Source organism: Pollachius pollachius (genome assembly GCF_949987615.1).
Source record: "Pollachius pollachius genome assembly, chromosome: 18".
Classification (NCBI taxonomy): domain Eukaryota; kingdom Metazoa; phylum Chordata; class Actinopteri; order Gadiformes; family Gadidae; genus Pollachius; species Pollachius pollachius.
The window spans coordinates 9597094-9622063 of record NC_136951.1 but is presented as its reverse complement, the minus strand read 5'-3'; the positions used below and the strand labels follow the sequence as shown (position 1 = coordinate 9622063).

Sequence of the window (24970 nt, the reverse complement as noted above, 5' to 3'; positions counted from 1 at the left end):
ACGAGCTGGATCCATAAAAATACATTCACAACAAATTTTTTTTAAATACAGCCAGTTTGGCAGGGTTAGGGCAAGTTGTTTTTCATGTTTCTGCACGTCTCTTCAGATAGGAAATCAAATAAAGAATAAATGAAGCTCGATCTAAAAAAAACTACAATGGAAAATAAACGTCCCATCAAAATGAAGAGGGACAAATTATTAGATATACAGCCCGTTGGCAGTGAGGCTGATTGTCAATCTGGGAGCCTCGCTTCTATCTCCATGTAACTGTGTCTTGATGGAGCGGCTGCACGTATCATGTATCGACTCCCAGCAGTAATTAAGTGGTGTGGGCTGCCCCGGCTGGCACTGCTGAAGCCCCCCTCCATGTAACATGGACGGGAAGGGGAAGGAAAACACAAGCACGCTCGCTCCTAATGGTCCACATACACACACATATATGCTATTACTGGTACACACACAGACACGCACGCACACATACATACACAGTCTAATGTGTACACAGACACACACACACACTAAATCGAATGGGTACACACACCGACACACACTATAACAGATACACACATACACACATCAACAATTATACCGGTACACACACAAACAAACATACAAACTCTAATGGGTAGACACACACTGTCTAACGGATATATAGACACACACAACCGGGTACACGGGTGCATGCACACACCAAACACACACACCCAACACACACACACACACACACCCAGACTACAGTTACAATATTAAAACGGAACAAGTCCACAAACACCCAGACAAATAGAAAAGGAAGAACAGGCTACAAAACAGGAGCGAGAGGGAGAAACATAATAATGTGTTGGCCTGCTGTGTGCCATACTGTATGAATACATACAGTGTACACACACACAGACACAGCGCTCGGTGTGCTCTGCTGAACTGGGTGTCTGCAGCAGGTGCTCTGGATGCCCACTGAGTGAGCAGGGGCTGAGAATCCCGGGAGACAGTTTGTTTTTTCCTGCGGAGACGGGGGGAACAAAGAGGCAGTGTCTCCGAGAACAGGGCCGCGGGGAGCGGGTACACAGTTAGACGGACGCCAATCAACAAAGAGACGCAGCGGGTGAGAGATGGGAATAAAAGATGAGGGGCCTCGCAGGATGTTGATTTGATGTTGTACATTTCCTCCCTCTGTGTGTGTGTGTGTGTGTGTGTGTGTGTGTCTGTCTCTCTCCTCATCTCTCTCTTTTTTCCCTTGCTGTATGTACCTTCCTCTACGTCTCTCTCTCCCTGTGTGTGTGTGTGTCTCTCTCTCTCTCGCTCTCCCTGTGAATGTCTCTCTCTCTCTCTCTCCCTGTGAATGTCTCTCTCTCTCTCTCCCTGTGAATGTCTCTCTCTCTCTCTCTGCCTCTCTATAGCCCTCTCTCTCCCTGTGTGTGTGTGTGTGTATGTGTGCATCATAAATAAATCCTTCCTCGCACTGCAATCTAACCCCGACTGCGAGCTAACCTAGGTCTCCACGTCCCCTGGGTAAATAAACAAATTAATCTCAGCAAAATCAACAAGCAATTTCTAGCAGAGGGTAAGTTAGGGAGAGAGGAAACTCATTTGCTTTGTTGGAGCTAATCATTGTCTTAACCTTTGTTTGTTTGATCATAGCAACGTGAACTAACTTAATATTGCCATGGTGACATACCACGATGCAATCATGTAACCATACGAAAGTGAAACACAAAGAGAAATAGAATCAGACCTGAAATCAATTGAGGTGCAAAGGCTTTATGAGATTCCATTTTGTGAAAGCCAGCACATTTGCCATAATTAATCAACTCTGAAATCAATATTACACTTTAGTTTGACGCCAATGCTGAAATTATTGCACAATCCAGATTATTATCCACCGAAATGTCATTTCTTTATGTGTGTGTCAATTTTAGAAGATGCTTTGATCCAAAGCGAATAACTTGGGATTTTACCTGAGGTAAATAAGCAGGTGCCTTAGGCATCTTACTCAAGGAGGCCTACAGGACACCAGGTTCTGAGCCCAGAACGTTTGAGACCTGGGAGTCAGAAACCCTAACCTCCAGAGCAGTAGTTCCCAACCTTTGGGTGCACTACTAAACCGTCATCAAGACCTTTCACGGACCACCTCATTCCACCTGGTAAAAAACAGATAAATAATACATTCATGGCATTGGCTGAGCAAAGAGTGCCAGCGCCTGCTTCATACACAATCTTTACTTCAAGAAGGCATTTGACAGCGGGGAAACAGGGGAAAATAAAAGTCGGCCCTACTGCTTATACTCCCATAGTGTTAGTGAGCAACCCAGCAATTTCAAAATCCAACAAAACCTCACTAGAAAACATAAAAATGTAAACCGTATGACAGACTACAAAAAGCAACACTATTTTTTCAATAACCCTAACCCTAACAAAAATTATACTTAATTTACTGAACAATATTCATTATGCATTAATTTCCAACAATCTATATTATTTTGTTTAAATTATTGTCAAAAGGTATATTTCAAGATTCAACTCCCACGTACCACCTGCAGTTCCTACCAGCGGCAGAACCCATCTGTGGTCTGCCTGCCCCCGTCGGTACTCGCACCGCAGCTTGAAAACCGCCGCACCGGAGTCTAGACAGCCCTCCACCGCCGCTACACAGACTCCGAACAAATTAGCACATGAACTGCGTCTCTGGGCCTACACACTTCACACAAGTACCTGCCGCCTCCAATTTAATGCAAATATGGCGGCATAAGAGCGCCGCTTTTCCGCCTATAAATACTTTGCGTTCCCGTAACTCAGCCCGGGAGGCGGGAGCAACCGAGCGGCCCGAGTTATCGCTGCGGCACGGCGATCGCCCGCCAAAAATATACGACCGCCTGGTGACAGGGTTCTGAGAACCGAGCCACCGTGGCCCCGCAAGCGTTTTTCCCTTGCAGATGTTGCACACTTCAACACTCAGGCAGGTGCGTTCAGCGTTTAATGACCTAAATTTGTTTAATTCCCACCTAATAAAGGAAGCAAAAACCCAGTGTGCAGTTTATTGGCACTTATGCTAATTCAGGTGGGGGGGGTTTGCTAAATTTGGCAACAGCCCCACCATGCACCATGTTGGCAGCGCATATTATAATGGGGGGGGGGGGGGGGGGGTGCTGGATCCTCCATCTCTTATTCAGATCATCTTCTATGTTGTTATTATTGTCGCATTGGGACACCCAAATAACTCTGGATGATTTGACAAACCGTTGTTGTGGCGATCAGTGCTTCTCTTCATAGCAATAGGGATTAGCCGAGGACAATACCACAGATGTTTGAGCTGCATCTACCGTAGAGTGTCAATATGTACAATGAGAATGACATCACTACCTTAACAGGCTCACGCCCACACCCTGTGCAAGCGTTGTTAGCCATTACAAGACCCGTTTTTGGAATCCTACGTGGGACAGACATGGCGGTAAAGCCCACTGGGTAAGCCGATCAATTTAACTATCACAGTGATCTGGCCACACCCTTCTATTTGCGATGTCACCAATGGGTCTATTCTTTAATGGCTTGTGATGCCGAATCAACAATTTCTGTGGAGACCCTTTCATGGGGTGTAAAGATGAGCCGATACGCATCAGATAATTGCTACATGAGTCAGAGATACGGCAGAATCGGATTCTGATACAGCCACCCAAAGCCGATATAGACTAAACAGGTTTGGAGAATTTTCCAAGGCCCCTAACAGTGTTTTTGTGTGTGTGTATGATGCCAGAGGACCACCCTACTCTGAGTCAGTCCCTTCCACAAACTTTGGATTCCACCACAGCAGTGTTGGAAATTTGGAAATAAAACATTGCAGTGTGTAAAACCTTTAACCCTAGAGTAAGATATACCGGTTGTACCCCTATCGTCCATTTACAAAGGGCAGGGTGGTCAAAGCAATGAAAAGGCTGCTAACATACAAAAGTTCCTCACAAAACTCACATACGCAACGTTAACAATATAAGGAGCTATTTCCGAAGTATGACCTCCCGTCAGCGGCCCTTCCCGGTTGACGGTGTGAACTGCTTGACCAGTGTTCGGGATCAGGGGTCTTAAGTTTGTGGTGCTGGATATGAAGTTTGTTCTCTGGGCCATATTAATATAGTTTGTAATGCTAACCAGCAAATAATATACATAACTCATGTAGCCATGGCAACAACACTAATGCCAGCGAATAGCAATTTAAAATTGTACATTAATAAATCAATTTTTATGGTAAAACAAGTTACTACTAAACGCAGTCAATCTGGAACACTGGCCCGAGCGTTAAATGGAAGACTACTGAGAAATTTCATAAATCAGGCCACAAACCATTATATTTCCATTCATAAATGTATCGACCTGAATTGAAATCGAATGTGGGCTGAATCAGATAACATGAAATCAGCTTTGAGCCACAGTGTATCGGAAACATGTTTATAGATATGTATAGGTGTTTCTAGGGGCCCATTCCAAGGCTCTACTTGTTCAATCAACCCTCAGTGTTGTGGTACTTGTAAAGGTAGTGAAGCAGCATTACAGAAGACCCTGCTCATCCCACTGACTTCCAGCAGAGAGTGGCAATTCTGCTCCTGAGATGCAGCTGATTTATTAACATGATGTTTCATATTGCAGGTTAATTATGAAAAGGTCATTTGCTACCGAATGTGCTAAAATTATCTTTAACTTTTTTGCCTTATTCAAAAACGAAGAGCCACAAATGTGAGACAAAGATAGTTCTAAAATCCTTTTTTCTTACGCAAATAATACATGTTTGAATTTAGCAGTTAAATCCCAAGGCAAGGATCTCAAATGCTGCTTCATATTTGTATTGCAGCCTTGGATTATAGTCTCTCAATTATAAAATAAAAAATGAAAGAGCAAGTCCTAAAATAATAGCACAATTTCCTTTAATTCTCTCATTTTTTCTCTGTGTCCCCAGTTGATTCACTACATAGAAACACCCTCTACAGCACGGGGCCATACCCTGACAGCCAGGCTACAGCTGATAAAAAGCAAGACTCCACCGACGTTTACAACCAGCTAGGAAAACTTTATCGTATGTCATTTCCTACAACATTTATGGCCGCCCCTAGGTTAAACCCCTTCACTTGTGTGTGCATATATTTTTCATAGTCACTCAAATCAATTGTTACCTTTAGCTGCGTTTATCAGGCTGACAGTTTAACACCAGAGCACCTTAAAACGTAAGTAACATGTGGAAAGACTTCAAAGAATACATATTTTTGATGCTGAGCTGTTATGAAAAATAAATGTTTTGTTGGCAAGCTATGAGCAATTTTGAAACTTATACGACTATACTCACCGCCAGATGGACCACAACTAGTGCACTTTGTGGAGGAAAAAATGTTGTAACGGTCCATTTCAAAGTTAGGAACATAACTGTCTGCTTGCTAACTTTCTTGCCAAGCCGTTAGAAAACAAATGTTATTTTGAGTTGTTGTGCTTTTAATTGAGAACATCATTTAATTAGATACGATTAAATGCAGACATGCTTACTTTAAACGGAAACCACGAAAGATGAAAAGAAAAAATCATTTCAAAGTCAAGCCGGTACCGGGTCCCATCTAGTCTTCTGACGATGCTGCACTCACTCATCAAAGAAGATTAGTGGTATTTCTAGTAACACAATGTTGCGTGGTGGGTCATTGTGTGAGCCTAAAAGCAAATATCCAAGGTTATAACGTGTCTCCCCCATAAAACCCTGCCGGTGATCTACGATGGCCGGGACTGGGAGAAGACAACACAGCACAGCACAGGACACACTAAACAACAAACAGGACCGGTCTGTTGATCCTTTTTTCCGGCTTCCCAAACTCCCCAAAGAGTTGAAACCACAGCGGACGGACAACCTCTAGATTATACCTGCCTCCCACCGTCCTGTACATGAGTCACCCTGTCCTAGAAAAATGAAAATATAAAAACCTTAGGGCTCAGCAGCCTTAACCTACCTCCTATATATACACCTTGCCTTAGTGTCGCCACGCCGTGTGGCTCATTTCAGTGTTTTTTCACACCCACACCGCTCGATTTTCACACCACAGGAAGTATGGCCGGCAAAGTCCCAGCCGCTGACGCCCTCGAATGCCCCTCTGTCCTTCCTTTCTTCCTTCAATGCGTCCTTCCTGCAAATGCGTCCTACCCTTCTTCCGTCTTTCCGTTCTGCTTTCCTTCCTTTAATGTGCCCTTTGTTTTGTCCTTGCATCCTTGCATGAGTCCTTCCTCCCTTCCATGCACCTTTCCTCCCCTTCCTCCTTTCCTCCCTTCCTTCCATGCACCTATCCTACCTTCCTTCCTTCCATCCCTAAGCCCTTCCTCTCTCATGTCCATCCTTCCATGTGTCTTTCTTTCTATCATTCTGTCATCTTTCTTATTTTTTATTACAGCAAAGGCAAACGAAAACCAATAAGTCATCCGGGAGCAGGAGTGACAGCGGATACAACATGGCTGCAAAAGTCGGATGTCTGTTTAGAACGCCACCCTGTTACTTTGTTGAATATTACCATTCAACAGTCCTGTGTGCGGCAAGGAGGCAGCTCACACGTCACTGCCTGTGCCTTTATTCAGCCTGAATAGCAAGCGCACCATTGACAAATGGCTCTGTGAGGAAGTCAGAGGAGCATCGACGAGGTAGGAGGGGGGTAAGGAAGGACGAGGCACCAGAGACAAAACGAATGGGTTATGCCCGAGTCGGGAGGCGCAGACTTCCCGCAGAATGAAACAAATTGTCCGTAGGAAGGTGAAAACAAAATAGCAGCGTGAGATGGGAGGCAGCGAACGCAAAAAAAAAGGGATCCCTTTAATAATATGCAGACGGAAGTGAGACAAGGGAAACGAATTCAACATAAAACTCCTCTCAAAGCGGTGTGTTGCGTAGAAAAAAACGTCTGGAAGTATTCTGGGGTGTTTTTCCTGCTCCTGCTGTGTAAACAGCAGGGGGGCACATCCTTTTTTCAAAGGTCTTAGAGAGGATAACGCTGTTGCAGGGACTCTGCGTACTGCATCAATCCTACCCCACAAAGTCAAAAACGCAAAAACAAAAGCACAATCCCAAAACGCTTGACTAGTCGGTTTTTTGCGGTTCTCGCTTTTTCGCCCTTCAACGCGTCGAAGATCATGACATCTCAAACGCACGACGCTTGTCATTTCCCCGTCCTTGTCGTCAACCAATCACCACTTTATTCTCTCTGCAACACCCGCCTCCCCCCCCCCCCCCCCCCCCCCGCCCACTCCATCATCTTGGAATCCAGTGGCCTGACCCAGAAGCAGATTGGTTGCATCTAAACACAGACCGTAATGTACTTGTCATTAATCTCTTCTCCTGCCCTCTTACTTGCGGGGATGATGGATGTGCGAGCGATACGCCTCGCCCAGAGCCAGCGCCGGTGCTCCGGCATGATTACACAGGCCCCAGCTATTGCTCCGCCCATGCCCCTTGATTAATGTTCTTGTTCGGAGCACACCGCAAATATGCTGACTCCCGTGCAGCGTGCTTGTTGTTGAATAAAGAACATGGGAGTGAGTCTGTGTGTGTGTGTGTGTGTGTGTGCGCGTGTGTGCGTGTGTTTTTGTGTTTCAATGCCCATTGCGAACCCAATAATAAAAGAAGACAACGCTAACAGTAAGAACAGATTTAAAACAATGATTATGCGATGAATGTTTAAGCATAAGATCGTGGCACGGCAGATGCCATGCTTCTCCGTGCCTTTTTCATTCCGCTGCTTTGGATCCCAGGGGGGGATGACATGGTTTTTTTGCACCAGACTTGATGGTGGTAAGCGAGGGGCTCACAACAGCAGCAGTTGTGTATAGTATAGGCGTATCGACGTTACATTATCGACAGACTGTGGGTCTTTGAGCACAGTTCAGAGTGCTTCAGGTGCTATCGATTCACGTTTAGTTTTTTTTCTATGAAGTGTTTTCCACAGACTTGGCCTTGGTTCGAAAATGATCAAGACATATTTAAACTTAAATGACCCATGCAGGGGAAAGTTTGGTTTGATTGTGTTTCTCTTCTGCCGTTGTGATCTTATACAGGTAAATGCAGAGTTGAACTTTGACATGCAATCTGAGAAAATACAAGTCTGACTTAATGACAACGGTAAGCTCTTCAAACAACTCAATGGCCTTCGTCAACAAACATCGTTCATGGGCTTTATGTCTCCACAACGGCATAGACAGCTTTAACCCTGTGGAAGAAAGTACATAGATATATACTTTTACTATAACATGGTCAATGTGGATTCTAAAACACCTCGGTATTGATATGACATATTGAACTCATCATTAAAGCTGGCTTTATTAAAAGTGTTCTACAGTTAATTCAGAGAAGTATCATTAAGAAGAAGGTGGGGGTTAAGCATTTTGCTATAGGAACCCTGTGGAACACCTTAGTTAGTAAGCTCTCAACAATCATAAATATGCTATTACCTCAGACATGACTATGAGTGTGTTTGAATTTTCATCTTCTTTCATATTAATGTTGTACCTGCTTCTGAATAACGTCTCTGTATGAACTGTCAAACCCTCAATACTCTTGAAGAACATGTCTCTGTATTCACCGTCAAACCCTGCCTGCTCTTGAATAACATGTCCCTGTATTCACTGTCAAACCAAACCTGCTCTTGAATAAAATAAGTCTGTATTTACTGGAAGTCACTTCGGAAAGAAGTGTATGTCCCCCAAATGACTGAATGTTAAAAAAGTAGTAGCTAACTTTTTGTACTTTTTAAATCAGCACGAATTATGTTCGCCATCAATTTTATCTAAAAACTAAAAGATTGCAATAACATATCAATATCCTGGGCTGCTGCTCCCTCCTCGGTTTCAATGTCCTGGTCTGCACAGGAAGCCCAATCCAGAGATATGAGTAGGAAATTAACAATATGCCAAGATAAATTGTAGGAAAATAACACAGTTTGGAACAGAAAACGAATATATTATCTATGGAGTTTTTTCACAAATGAATCTGTGTGATCAGTGATTTCATATGGTTAGCAAAACTCTTCAAACCATCGCTCAGTTAATCCATGTAATGTGGCTTATAGATTGTTTTAATGATGATTGTGTTCATTCCAATGTTCATCTGCGCAGGGCTGACAAATCCATGGTACAAAGTAGTACTCTACTCATCTGGAATTATGCTAGCTCTAGACGGATTTGCTGGAATGACTAAACTTTGTGAATGATGTAAATGTTGAAGGTGCTAATGCTTATGTGAGTTACACAAAACAAGTTTGCGTTAGCGTGGCCCTGGGCTTTGGTTGGTCAATGTGCTAACATTTGCAAAGATGATTTGCTTATATTTGTTTGTAGGCTTTCGAGCCAACCACGAGAACATCAGAACATGAACTTATCACAAGCACAAGTATAGCTGGCCATAACTACAATCCCCAATTTAATCCTCCAATTCTCCGGCCACAAATTACGCAAAGAAAGTGGTTGAAATGCACCCACTGTGAGGGAGGTGGGCGTATTTTCAAACACATTGCATTAAGAAGGCCCAGCCTCCATAATTCATGGCAATCACACCCTGCAATCATTCCGGAGGGGCTAAGCATTAGAGCTAGACTTTCGTTGGAACCATTGTTCCTACTTGATCCTCTCACCGTTATTATTCACTTCCTGGTGTGATGCTAACTACACATTAAGACTAATGAATTAATCATTCAGTATTAGTTTTCATAAAAAATAATCGCAAATGAAAGCGATTGAGTCAGTGGTTTTGCACTTTTCATTTAAAGCAAGTTAATTGTTATGAAGATCAAAAGTTTGTTAAGTGTGTGCGTAAGGAGAGAAATGGGGGGGGAAAGACAATCGAATGAGAGAGATGAATACAGATAAATCAAGAGATAATTGGTAAACATGGTTGAGCGAGCAGCAGCCGGGATGACAACTGCTTAAAAGAACAGTAGCCATGTATAAATATTATATAATGGAAAAGCAACAGCACACTTTTTTTGACCACGTCTAACGCTGTCAAAATACCAAGCAATTATCCGCCGCCAAACAAATCCATTCTGAAACATCAATTAATTTGCACAGCGGTCTATTTTCAGAAGCCAGATGTGTGATGGAACAGCAGACGGCTGAGGGAGGACTGATTGAAGGTGCAAGTTTAAAGAGACACACACACACACACACGTGAACGCACAGAGCCTGGAGGACAGCATAGGTACCATACGTTGATTGCGAGTCGAGACACACACACACACACACACACACACACAAGCACATAGACAGGGACACATAAATACACACACAAGCTTACACTTTAGATAATCCCAAAATAAAACACACATACACAAGCACATAAATACACACACACACAAACCTTAGGTAATGCCACGCAAAAACACACACAACACAATCATGCACACACATATACACACACATGCACACAATCATGCATACAAAAGTACACAACAGAAACACACACCCCTTCCTCCGCACAAAGCGCCCTTACACCCAACACAATAGATAGAAAACCCTCCAACACAGGGACACAAAGATGCACAATACACTCCCCCCCTGAAACACACACCCACACACACAAACACACAAACAAGGCTCTTGAATGCACAAAGGCACGTCGTTCCCCGGAGATGAATGGATGTAAGCTAAATTGCCATAACCCAAAATGGAGGCCCGCATTGAGCTTCAGACCAAATGTTAAGTGTTTGCCCTCTGTTATAGGTGGTCAATTTGCTACCCGAGTCATGAGCCGGAATGGAAACTCTAATGAAATCTATTCATCACGCAACGACACTGGAAGCTGGAAATGGGAAAGGAAAGAGAAAGATGGAAATAAAAAGAGAGAAGAAAAGCCATTGTGCAGAAATGTTTTCCTGGCGGCTTAAACGGGAAAAAAAGCGATCTGGGAGAAGCTGAGGCGGTGTTGAAGCTCCGACCTGACCCACATCTATTTTACAAATAAATAGATATGTGTCCACAGTGCCTCTTATTTAAATAATGATCAACCAAAGAACGAATGTTGCAGTGAACCACAGAACCGGTTACAAGTACCACTTTAATAGATATGAGTAAAATATACAAAATGCTTTGCGATCCAATCTGAAACTGAGCCATTGTTTTTCGACTACAATGCCATTAACACATAAGTTAAAGGAAGACACAGTTAGCTAGAGTATCCAAAATGGCTTCCTCAGCAAATGACTCCCTGTAATAGTCCACCGCTATACTACACCTCCATAAACACAATGACGCTTCTGCAACGACGCACACACGCACATACAGACACACAATCACTTCCCTGCAATTTGCAAGGTTACTCCCTCCCTCCCTCCTTCACTCAATCACTCAAGGCTCAGTTATGGTTCCGCGTCGACGCAACGCAATGACCACTCAGACGCGTCAACGCAGTCGGGAACCTGTTTTGGTTCTGCGTCGGGTTATAGTGAGCGGACCAATCACAGCCCTTGCTGCTGCGTCGGCTCGACACAAGGTTAAAATCTTTGGGAGGCGCACGTCAGGTCCTTGCAGTGGACGCAAGGAAGGTCCGCAAGGACGTAATGGGACCGTAAACCCCCCTTGCGTTGCGTCGACATGGAACCATAATTAGACCTTCAGTCACTCCTTCACTCCCTCACTCAACCACGCCCACCCTCAGCCAGTCACTCACCGGACATCTCCTGGGTCCTCCGTAACGAGCACGTCCGTCTTGCAGCTGGCTATGGGGTTGATTGACAGCTCCACCGGCGGTACCACAAAGCTCTTACTGACAGGCAGCCAGAGCCCCTGGCCCAGGCTGTAGGAGGACCTGGGAGATGGAGGGCAACGTGCTGCTGTTAATGGGACTACAGGACTTCCTACACATGTACAGTCCATGTAGAGCAGCAAGGCAATAAAGCAGGAAGACATGTGCTGCCACACACACACACACACAATTATATTGCTACACGAACAGATGCACGCACACACACACACAGAAACAAACATACATACTTGCATGAATACATATACCCACACACAAACGTAAACACTTAAATGCACAAACACAAACACACACAAACGTACACATGCCTACCTACATACAGTGTACACACACACACAAACACACACATACAAACAAATGGTTTCCGCCTCATCTAACTCACTCATATAATTAACACCTTACATTATACGTGTGGATTAATTCATATAAATAAGCATATATTATCTTATGATCAGTCACTCGTCCAGCCTAATTGAGTTAATGACACATTAACTCATGCTGGTTAAATTGGCTCAGCCTAATTATGGTAATGTATAGCATTTGAACAACACTTTTTGATACACCTGCTGGGAATACCCAATTTAAAGATAAAACAGATCCTTAACAGTGGTTGGTAATGAGGCTGTGTTCTCTGCTTATGTGTATGTGTTCTACATTCATTCAAATCAGGCTGGGTGTACGATGTATCTAATCATTCTCCTTTTCTTTTCCCATTCAGTTATCCTGGGTGACTTAATCAAATGAATTATTTCTAATTGATTGGCATGGACTCTTCGTTATTTAGATGTAACGTTGACCCTCATCCATTTTATGATGTACTAAAGCATACTTCAAAATTAATAAAAGTTTATCATTTTATGATGGACACCTGATAAATGAATAATGCACAACCTAGTCCTCTATCAAACATACCACAGGGTTATGGGTCGGTTTGGAGAGACCTACGATAGATCTAAAAAACAAACGTGCTGTGTTTGTGTTCCTGTCTTCCCTAGGAGGCATATGCAACCTTCACCTTGTTCTTTGCTCCTGCCTGTTTGGTGGTGAGAGCGTTCTGTCGGTAACAGATGGTTGTCATGTTAGATTGATTCACGGTCGGAGGTACTTCATTAATGTTTAAAAGCTGTGCAGGCAGCGTTTGAAAAAAAAAAAAAGTCGGGGGGGTAAAGTGGGGCAGGCGCAAAGCACATGTATTGATGTTAATTATGTTGTGTAGTATTTCTTATTATACATTGTTAGTTAAATGTTGCTTAATTAAAACATGCTTTCAGCATTACAATAATGGCCACATCGCCCTGCAAGTTAGTGGTTAATTATTACTTTGTGGTGCTTTGTAAGCATGGGTGTGGATTCATTATTAATTTACTTATTAATGGCACATTTTCAGCTTCATAATGTGTATTATTTAAGGCATTACTGTTTACATTATTGAGATTAAAGGACTGAGAAAACATCTACATAAAATCAATGGTGTGCACTACTAGACTAGTTTGCTAGATCCCCTTCTGTTTAAGGTAACCCTATTAAACCACCAGGTGTGATGTTAATTAGACATTAGAAGCCATTTCCAAACCCACCCTGTAGTGACATCACAAATAGTATCCGCCCAGATATATGATATATATGTGGACAGATCAGTCCACCGGTTGTCAAAGTCCACTGGTTGAGGTTGGGTGTAAGCCCCTCTTGTGATGTCACAAAAGGGCAATTTCAAAACGGTTCACAATGGCCAATCAGCATCACAGCCCATAATAGTGCCCGTTAAACGCCTGTTGGCCTACCTTTCGTGAGGAAATGGAGTTGTTTCCCTGCATCGAATTCAATAAGATGGCTACACTTCCATCATCTCTCCCTCTCCCTCCATCCCCTGCCACTGTATGGCTGTTAATCACCCCAATGTTAACTCTAATTGAGGATCTGCAGCGCCATCGCTGATAAAGCAGCCAATGTTCTCTGAAATGACTGGCTCGTTAACTAGCGGTGAATGTATTTATCCGCTAATGGGCTGGGAGATACTAAGTGATCAACAGCCGCTGCTCGCAGAGATAAATCACTAGCCGCGACTTATAACGCAGGAATTGTGGCCACCGCCCGATCCACGCACACGCTCATACGTGCACATGCACAGACACAGGCACACACCTGCACACACACCCACACGTACGAGCACACACACACACACACACATATATGAACACACATCAACACACAATAACAGATCCCAAAAACAAAAAAATTCCCCCCCCGCCCCCCCAAACACACACACACACCAATAACAATAGTCATAATAATAACAACCAATATGCAAAGCTGAACGCAGCACACGCACACACCGAGGAACACCGAAACCAATGCACATCGGGGATGTCTTCTGCGTGCCGCCCGTGATATCGGCAGCGCACAAATCTCCCACCAATACGCGGCAAACCTATAATATTTAATGCGGCTTTAATGTGCATCGAACCTTAACGACGGCACTAACGATATCGCCGGTGAGACACGGCGGTGGTAATTAAAGGTAATGCCGCCTAGCGCGCCCGCAAGGCTTGGCCTCTGCGTTTAGCCCCCGGCGCTCGCGATAAGCCATGCATGATTATGTTTAAAGCCCCTCTTTTCATTTTATTTTGTGTTACTTTTATGAGCTCTTTGTCGCAGGCATTTTTTTATGGAGTCTTTATAGGGGGGGGGGGGGGGGGGGGGGGGGGCACTCAGAGACACTTGGCGGCACGCCACCGGCCCTGACCCCCCGGGCTCCGCACAAGATCAGGATAAATCAAGGGCCCGATCGATGGCCCTGCTCTGTCGTAAACAACGCGGTGACATCCCGTCGCTTTTACTTCCTGCTCCGCGCTAACTCCCTGGAACGCACAGGGAACAGCCAATGGGAAGCTCAGTGTTAACCCCCTGGAACGCATAGGGAACAGCCAATGGGAAGCTGTGTGTTAACCCCCTGGAGTGCACAGGGAACAGCCAATGGGAAGCTGTGTGTTAACCCCCTGGAGTGCACAGGGAACAGCCAATGGGAAGCTCAGTGTTAACTCCCTGGAACGCACAGGGAACAGCCAATGGGAAGCTCAGTGTTAACCCCCTGGAACGCATAGGGATCAGCCAATGGGAAGCTGTGTGTTAACCCCCTGGAGTGCACAGGGAACAGCCAATGGGAAGCTGTGTGTTAACCCCCTGGAGTGCACAGGGAACAGCCAATGGGAAGCTGTTTGTTAACCCCCTGGAGTGCACAGGGAACAGCCAATGGGAAGCTGTGTGTTAAACCCCTGGAGTGCACAGGGAACAGCCAATGGGAAGCTGTGTGTTAACCCCCTAGAACGCACAGGGAACAGCCAATGGGAAGCTGTTTGCTAACCCCCTGGAAGGCACAGGGACCAGCCAATGGGATGCTTGGAATGGATTATATTTTACTAAATCCCTGATGGAATGCAATTATGATGATGATGATGATGATGATGATGATGATGATGATGATGATGATGAAGAGTGCATGTTGATGACCATGAAAATAAGTACAAGAGTATTTTTCTATCTAGCTGTGTGAGTAGGAATATGAAACTTCACGAACCATATATATAGTATCTACGACGATAATACTTCTTCTGCCAAACATTTACTCTCCCTGCAATATTCAATTCCAGTTGTTATCATATTTTATCATTCAAGGAGTTTAAAGAAGCCTGACCTGAGCCAAAAGAAAAAAAAACACATCATAAAATATTTGTGTAACATTTACGAACTAGAAAATTCATTTTCTGTCGGAAATTGCAGCACATGGTATTGCGAAGTGAGGCTGAAAATATGTGTAAAAAAAGCTACACAATTGAAGACGCATGAAAGGTTGAATAGCTGTATTCAAGAGAAAATACTTTAACAGAGTAAGCAGAGTAAACATACAAACCATTTGAAACATTTCAAATAGTTAGCAGAAAATCTGAGTAAAAAAGTTAAAACAAATAGCTTAACCAACTTGCTAATAGGTGATCAGCAATGTGGCTAAACTTGGCTTAACTTGTCACATTCTAAGCCCAGTTAAGCCACATGCTATTCACTGATTTACACTGTTCGGAGAAAGGGGTGTATTTTATATTAAGAGACACGTTTTGTTTGGCAAGTATGCGTCTGTTAATTTGATTTCTCTTGACCTTTTTTATAATATACTGTTCCAGTATATATATATATATATATATATATATATATATATGGAATGCCAAGAGATAATCGGAATTATATATATAAAATTCCCATTATCTCTTGACATTCCTGCCAGTGTAAAACCCTCTGAAATAACTTAGTGTTTGCAGGGCACTTTATGAATGAACTTGACTCGGCTTAAGAGTTACTTATAGTGAACATGACCATGGAGTGTATTTGCAGGGCTCAAGGCTGCCCACTTTGCATTATTTTCAAAATTTTGACTAGGTCACATACCTAATGACGTTCATGAATAGATACCCTGCGAGGAAATAAACGATTCACCGAAAGCGGATTGCATGAGAAATGCTGACATCTCTCTGACATCTCTCTGCAGCACTTCATACGCAGCGAGGACCACGCTTATTTCCCCGCCCGCCGTCCAATGAAGCTTTGCTTGCTTTAGCCTCTAACACCGGCTCATGCTCAGAGCAGTCTGGCACGTGAGGCTGCACGATCCCCATAGCGGCTGATCGATATTGGACCTGGCTTTCAGAGAAACTTGATGTTTCTGATGCATTTTAAGGATTTCAACTCAGTGTATACATGTTTTGATACATACTACACATAGATGGTACACGCAATGTCCTTCTTATTCAAACGTTGCAAGAAATCAGGGTGCAGGGTTAGTTGATGTGGTGCACAGCTCCCCCCCCCCCCCCCAACCCCCAAGGGTGCTGTGATATTATATGTTCAATATCACCAGCCTACCTGATGACCGCCATATAGGAAAAATCCCAAAATAGTAAATAGGAATGAAATGTATATAGCTCCATTTTGTTTGATATATGACATACGCTAAGGCACACATGGTGTTCAAGCGTCACACTGGTTTGATCCAGCCTGCAACAGTCACATATCACGCGAGATCGTAGTTGATTCGACTGTTTTCGATTTTCTTTCTAAAGTTGCATGTAGGTCAAAAACGGGGCTCCCTTTATCGCACTCACTACAGCCATATCATGTATGTTCCTGTGATCTAAAAAGGGTCCATTTTGAACAACGTTGATTAGTCCTGCTGATTGTCATCAAGTGTGAAGTGCTGCCACAACGATAAACACCACGGCGCCACACCAACTGCAGACCAAAACATTTGTCAAATCCTCATTATTGGTTTTCCTGGCATCCAGTCACAGGACATTTGAAGTGCGTTCCGTAGGTGGATGCACCTGACAGCTTCCCCAAGGGTGTGGTGTGGTAAAGGTCAGGGTAATGATCTGGCCAGGGCTACCTGCAGGGGAATAGCCTTTGCTCCGCTCCGTCCAGGCAGACGGATTACGTTTGTTCCATCTATTTCCAACCCAGCCCTGCTTATTACCACCTATTAAGGTGACTCCTTCTGTCGTTTGCGGTGGCGACTTGTATTTAGGAGACCGTTTTCCATCCATCTAGTTAGCACTGTTTTCATTGACTACGCATTCATTTAGTAGACAAATCTCTAACAAAGACGCATGGTTATTTTAAGATACGTGTAATTTAAGGAGCAGCTAGGAGCTAGCGCATCTTGCTCAAAGGTGCCTACAGGCTAGACGGGGGCCATTGGAGATGAAAACCCAGTGGCTATTGATTAGGAGTCGTAAACACTGTCGCAACAACTCTATCCCGTCAATTGTAGTCAGCTCGACAATGAGTAGGCCAATATACGAGGAGGGGCTTACGCTGCACAATATGCTGCGGAATAAATAGTTTTCTGGATAACAGACACAATTGACACAGTAAAGTGCTCTCCAAGGAGAAAATCTGTTGATTGTGTTTTTCGTCTTGAAATATATGCACATCCCTATAAACAAACGATTGAAATGTGAAAGTACTTATAAACAAAGCAAAAAAGGCTCATAATGACTGACTTTCTCCAGTCAAACTAAGTGGCATTGAGAAACAGGTTGCTTTTAAAAGTAACATTGCCCATTTTTTTTAACCTTGGTGGTTTGCATATTTATTCTGTTGGTTCTGTTGTTGTTGATTCAACAACATGCAAAGCAATAAAAATGACATTCTCTGTATAATATAAGAAACAGCTAAACAAGATATAAAACCACATTTTCAGGCAATCCTTTTTGGCGCTATACGTGTGCTTTGGCACGAAATAGTAAAACATCACTCCTGCTTTTTTCTTCTGTTTTTATGCCAGTGAATGCATTAGCTTACATTAACAGTCGACAAAACTAAATATATGTGCTGAGCGTTATGACCTATGAACTAATCTCTATCATTTTCAGCATTGATGGTTTATTCATGTCACCATGAGCTAAGATTATCAGTTCCCATTCAAAGCAAACTGTAACCAGGGGAATATAATTGAAAATAATAAGATTAACCCTATCAAACTATACACCCCTGGTTTGGTGAAGGTTTTTCTGTGTATAAAGAATTGTCTGAACCTTGTTTCACCAGATGAAGATAAGAAAGTGGTAACTTGATCAAATGTTTAGGGTAGGCCTATTTGTATTGTTGTTGGGTGTTTCACAGTGAATATGAATTCAACTATGTTTTACACTGGATTCTGCATCTGCCATACATGGCATGACGAATAGTAAAAATCCATGCCTCCGTTGTGTAATCCTCAAAGAGGATGCAGGGTGTTGTTTGGCATCGCCTTTTATCTCATGTGTCCAACAAATAAACTAAATACCCCCACAACCGTCTCCGATACTACTGACACAGCAGAGTCAAACGAGAGGAAGGAGGAGGAGGAGGAGGAGAAGGAGGAGGGGGAAGGGGTGGCACATTTCCTTCCGAAAATAGGAACACACGTCGGACATGTGGTGGTCTGACTTTGCAATTCATTTCTTTCCTTCCTTTGCAAGGACCTATCTCAATTCCATTTTGATTCCAACTTGGTTCTCAACACTAGCAGGGGGACAGAATTGAGTCTGGACTTCTGCATTCAGTTCCATCGTCCTGCTAGCGTTTACAACCAAGATGGCTGCCAGGTGAATAAGGTCAATGGCCTGAGGAAGTCTAGACCAAAACAAACTAGAAAATGCATTTCCTGCAGATGAAAGGTTAAAGAAAGTGTGTTGATTTGTTAAATGTTTGACCAAATTGTGAAGTCTGAAGTAGTTGAAGTGTCATAGAACTAAATCCCATTATGAAAATAATATTTTAAAATAATATTTTAAAAAGTTTATAATATTTAAAGAATTTGAATGGTATCCCACGATTCCAAGCAAATTTGAACATTTTAAAAGCGGAATAGAGTCTCTAGTTGAACAATTGTAGTTAGGTCCCAAAAAGTGTAGAGCATCAGAAAGAAAGAAAGAAGGAATAAAGCCTAAGAATAACAATAAATGAGTGCTGCCTGCAGCACTCACCTAATAATAACCCTGAACTGCATATATTTCCTAGGATAATATTATGCTTTGTGGTTGTGTCAAGGTACTGGTCACAGAAGGGGCTGAGGCAGAATGAACATCTAGTTATTAGGGGTTGTTGTGTTGATGGTGTAGTAGCAGCAGTAGGCCCGAGCAGTAGTAGTAGTTCCAACATACAACACATCACAACAACATATCATTATCCAATATCCAATGACTTAATCAAAAACAGATCAAATAGGAGGAAAAAACTATTGTAGCACTACTTAACCAGCCTATTCTAGACATTTTTGGATACTAACATGTTGTTATGTAGAATAAACTGCATAAGTCTACGCCTAGACAACTCATGGGAAATATAATGAGAAAAATGTACGTACTTCTTGATTTTTCACTTTCCTAGCAACACTTGCTGCTATTTTTAGCCTGAACTGATTAAAAATAACGCTTATGGTTGCAATACAAATAACTGCTAAGCATCTGCTAGCTGACTTTAAATGGCGCCGTGTGGGCGGTTGAGATCTATCGCGGGCGGTCGGTGATGGAGGTTTTAAAGGACACAGGGTTTTGAGGAGCCAATGGGCAGTGACCTGTTCTTCAGTGAATAAATGAGGAAGTTTACTTTACAACAACTGAATCGGCGAATGAAGGACAGAACGAAGGGAGGAAATAAGGGAGGCGGGAAGGGAGGCAGGGAGGAACAGTTTCAAAAGTGAGAAAGTGAACTTTGCACCGAATAAATGTGTGAATGAAGGGTGTCAGAGAGGAAGGAAGGACGAACAAGGCAATGAACAAACAGCTCAGTAACGTAAGGCTATCTTCATTTAAGTGCAGGTACATGTCACTTCATAATCAAAATAACCTTGGAATCCATTTCTTTCAAGTTAAAACAAATAAAAATGCCCCTACAATACTCAACAATTTGATTAAGTGATTCTGGGGCACCCTTTGAAGAAAAATCAACCATTTGACCGTCTCATGGGAAACCGCTCGCGTTACAAAAAGGTTCCCTTGGATACCCGTCTTAAAACCTGTCAAAAATAATAACCCCATGCCGGCTTCAAGAAAGGGGTCATCTTAAGTGACAGCAGGGCCACTTGAACAAGCTCATCTAGGACGGACCCTCAGGCTGGTCCCCACACCCACAGGCTGGATCCCCACACCCAAATCCTGCTTTATGGCCCTTTGCAGCTCTGCATAGCACATCTGTGTGTGTGTGTGTCTGTGTGTGTGTGTGTGTGTGTCTGGGAGTATGCTTCGAGGAGCATGTCTATATTTGCCTGCGGGCAGTCCATCTGTATGCCTTTGGAAACGGCCTGTGTCCCTCGTGTCCTCTAACTCAGGCAGACAGACACGCTTACACACACACACACACACACACACACACACACATAAGAGAGCACACACACTACGCACCCACATACACACACACACACGCATATGCACACACACATGTGCACGCATGGCACACACACACCTACACAGACCACGTGGCCTCCAACATTCATGGTTTGTCTCACCTGAATATCTTCTCTGGGGCCTGTTCTCCTGTAACTAGGTCATAGCCTTTCTCCAGGTTAGTGTACGGCCACGGCCTTCCAGAGAGAAACACAACGTAGAACATCACGTTTTATACATTGTTAAGTTTAAATATAAAATATACACAAAATACAAAGGCACACACATATCATTATTTTCTGAAAAAATAATGAAAGATAGCTTTGACTGCAAAAACAGTACATATAATCAAATATATATATATAAAATGTATCTTCAAAATAATTCATATGTTGATGCTCAGGAAGAAATAAAAAGTGACCTTCTCGATAATGGAGACAAACATGTTTGAACATAAAAGTGTACGCTTTGAGTAATTTACAACTGCGGTACAAGAGTCTAATCTACATTTTTTAAGCATTCATTTGAAAGATAACTCCAGAAGCAAGGTCACTAGCTGGGAGTACGTCCGTGGTACGGATAACAATTGCTTCTCTGCATTGTAAAGCGGCGGTGAGTGGGGATTTGATCCATGATTGGTTAGGAGAGAGATGCACCTCCAGCTCATTAAAATCAGGAGGTGCACCAGACAATCTGCTAACACTTTAATGCCCAGAACCATATTGGCTCTGCCAATAAAGTCGTCAACACATAAAGGTTATCATGCCTCTGTCTCCTTTCCCAAAGCAACCCTGAGGACAACACTACACTGACACTCCACCACCCAACACCACCCGTCTTCTCCTTCCTACCAATATGACACACATTCTTTCTATACACTACACTGAAAACATGATTTATTTATTCATTAATTAATTCCCTCATCAGTAGTCAAGCCTTGGGGAACTTTGCCTGCTGAATAAAGCTCTTTTTCCCAAAACCAACCACCGGTTTAATTTGTTTTAATAGATAGAAGGGAGCGGACACTCTTTCCTCTCTTCTCACTTCATCCCATTCTCCCTAGTCGCTCCTTCTCCGATGTTGTCCCTGTTTTTTAAACTATTTTTAGTGGCAGCAGCTTTTTCTCGTGTAGAGCGATGAGGAAGACGTGACTTACCCTTCGTTGCGCCCCCAGTCACTACGGAGACAAAGATGATTATGGTCTGGATCAGGGGAATAGCCTTCGTGACAGCTACACTCTCCTGCAGCACAGGGAATTAAGCAGAAGAGTGTAAATAGCTGTATTTGTACAGTGCATGCATGTGTCGGTGTCGTCTCACGGATCAGATTTTGGATTAGATATATATTTCTGATGGCAGATGAGCTGAACACTGGCTGACCAGGGCGCTTCTGTAGCTTCATCTTCTTTTCGACTAATAATGTTGCGAGAGGCGGGGCTATCACGAACAGGAAATCGCCACAGGCGTGAAACAGCGAACACACACTCGGGCCAGCTTTAGTGCACTTTTCCCGGTGATAAGACAAGCTAAAACATCCTGTCCGGACACCAACGTTTCTTAGACAAGTGTCTGTAAAGCTTTTTAATCAACACCGTTCAGGGGGTCTGTAAAAAACCCCTTCTCAAAGCTTAATCCTCTTAAAGTTTGTACTTCCTAGAATATGTCTGTTACAAAACAGAAAACTCTGCCCCTTTCAGTTATTGGTTTCTGGCCCAGCTTCTGTGCCGTCTCTCTCCAGAAGTTCTGTTGGCATGGTAAAACTGCTGGATCCAAAATTAGTGTAGGTGTAATCTCAACTGTTAAAGTAATATTGTTAGTAATGTTTGGGCCGACACTAGGTAGAGAAGGTCATCTGGCCGATCCTCAGTTCCACCTAACCCAGTGTTGAGGTGTCCCTGAGCAAGACACTAAACCCTAACACCCCTTGCTCACTGCATCCGTCCGTTGACGGATCTCATTGACTTTGCATGGGGCGATCCCAAATGCATTGTGGGTCCGTTCGTTCCGTCGGCTCCGTCTCTTGCGTTCCGAAGTTGAGAAAATTTTAACTTTTCAGGCTGCAACGGATCTGTCAGCCAATCAGATCGTGGCTCCGTCAGCAAATACCACTCCCCCATCCGTCAGACACGCCTTTCATCGTCCGTTGACGGACAAATGCAGTGGGCAAGCTGCGTAACCGCCACCAACCAGCTGGCTAGCTGTTGTCTTGCATACATCCCATTCACCCGTTCATACACACATGGCTGTGTGTATGAACGGGTGAATGTGCGGTGCGTTGAATGACCACTAGTTACAGTTACGTTTACAGTGTTGTGTTGCTGTAAAATTGTGTCAGCCAATCACGTTAGCTCCTTAATTATAATAAAAGTATGAAATGTACAATGGTGCACAAAATGACACCTATGGTGAGCTTAAAATGTCATTGATTGATTTTTGGGCAGAGAAAGGTGACTCAATTCTCCAAATCATAGCTTTAGTCTGTGCGCGCAATAGTGTGTTTCTACGCATTCGGAATTCGAATTTAACAAGAGACTCCCAAAACGTAATTCCAGAATGGCAATTTCAAGCCTATGAACAGGGTTTATGTTTTCTGATTCCTCTGGGTAAAAGCACAATTTAATATAGAACAGGTTAACATATCTTATATGCAATAATTCTTCAAGCTTCCTGCTTGTTCACTTGTCTATCAGAAGACAGATAGCAATAGATAGAGAGCAACAGATAATTTTACTGTTTCTAATTTTGCTGCAGTAAATCAGCATGTCTCTCTCGCTCTCTCTTCATCCTCTGTGTCCTGCTCCCCCCATCTCATCTCGATATTTCGCGGGGGGCTTCTCCATCTGTTTGAGTGACACTGTGTTTCAAGCTTTCGCACTGTGTCTGGTAGGGTTTTCTCCCCCCTCTTCCACGGCCGCGTTTCCGTTTTGACTATTCAACCTATTCTTCCCTTGGGGGTTGGTGGTTCAAACCCCGGCAGCGACGTCGCACACACCTGATAGTTCAATCGAGCAAGCACTTCAATCACTCCTTTAAAAGGCCTGAAGAACCCCTATTTGAAATGGCTGGGAAACGGGTTCGCTCTGTTCAAATCAGCACTGAGGCCACTGCTGTGTGTGTGTGTGGTACCAGCTCCACCTGTGTGGGTCCACGTTTATGTCGAATCTAGGAGAGTAATGTATTCAGGCAAAACCCTGGCGTTTAGCAGTACCTAGAAAGGAAAGTCACTGCCAACGTGGGCTCTGTGCTAAGTATACAATTGTAAATAAAAGCGAATGGTCATTAACTGACCGGAGTGCATTTATTATTGACTCTTCCGGTGCTAATCGATGCCAGACTTAACATTCGCTACACACGTTTAGGCAGTTTGATTGTTGACGGCTTGGCAGTGGAACTGGAGGTTGAATAAAATCATAGTTTAAGTGCACTTGATCCTTGATATGTTTGTGTCAGGCAAAAATCAAAAACAAAATACACTGTTTATGGAGTGCATTTGCTTTTAAACTAATTTACTACACGCGAAAGCCTCTGTTTTATGACCCTTAATTCTGTCGTAGTAGTCAATAGTCAACAGAAATAGACAACTTAACCATGTATTGTGCAATAGCTAAACCTAACCAAGCCTAGACTTTGCATCCAAGCCTAAGCTCAAGGGTTGATGGTTCACACCTTTAAGGTACACAGACTACCTGTAGGCATCCATGAGCAAGTAACCCCTTTGTAAGTATTTCCAACACAACGTCTGCTAAAGTTAGCTATACACCCAAACACAAAGATGCTGTACCATGTTGAATATATATATAAGAAAAACATTAACAAATGCAATATTTGTCGTACAATATGGCTTTTGTTTAAAGTTTACAACAATGGTGGAATCCTGAGCTCCCCGTCACTGCAGCCATCTCAGGCTCTGGGCTCACCAGGAATGCCAGTTAATATTTAGATAGAGTGATTGAGAGCAGCGCCTGGGGAGTAAGGCTCTGCCAGTTCAGCCACCACAGCCTCTACATTCAATATAGATGACTCACTCGATTGCTTAAAAAATGAATAACACCCCCGTTATAACAGTTTGTGGCAGAAGGACTCCAAATAGAAAAATGCACAGTGAAGGAAATCTGTGTCATTTGTCAGAAGCACTTGAACCGAGAGTTGAACCAATATGCGCTGACACAGCCTTGTAGGAGTCTGAGACATCCCAGGCTCCAAAGTGCTTCCAGCTAGAATATGATGTACGATGTTCCGGTCAATTCGTACAACACCTTTACCGATGGTAAATGGAATATAATGGAACCCGATTTTGAACACGATTAACA

The 24970-nt window shown here is 43.3% G+C and overlaps 1 protein-coding gene across 1 annotated transcript in view; it reads right to left on the bottom strand.

Moving 5' to 3' along the window:
- Positions 1-24970, bottom strand: part of astn2 (astrotactin 2) — a gene marked incomplete at both ends in the record, with an annotated part of 274785 nt that overhangs the window by 104525 nt on the left and 145290 nt on the right. Inside the window, 3 exons of the mRNA XM_079755910.1 lie at positions 11657-11794; positions 20784-20858; positions 21818-21902. Coding sequence (XP_079612036.1) covers positions 11657-11794; positions 20784-20858; positions 21818-21902 — 298 coding nt within the window. The remainder of the gene's footprint in view (positions 1-11656; positions 11795-20783; positions 20859-21817; positions 21903-24970) is intronic.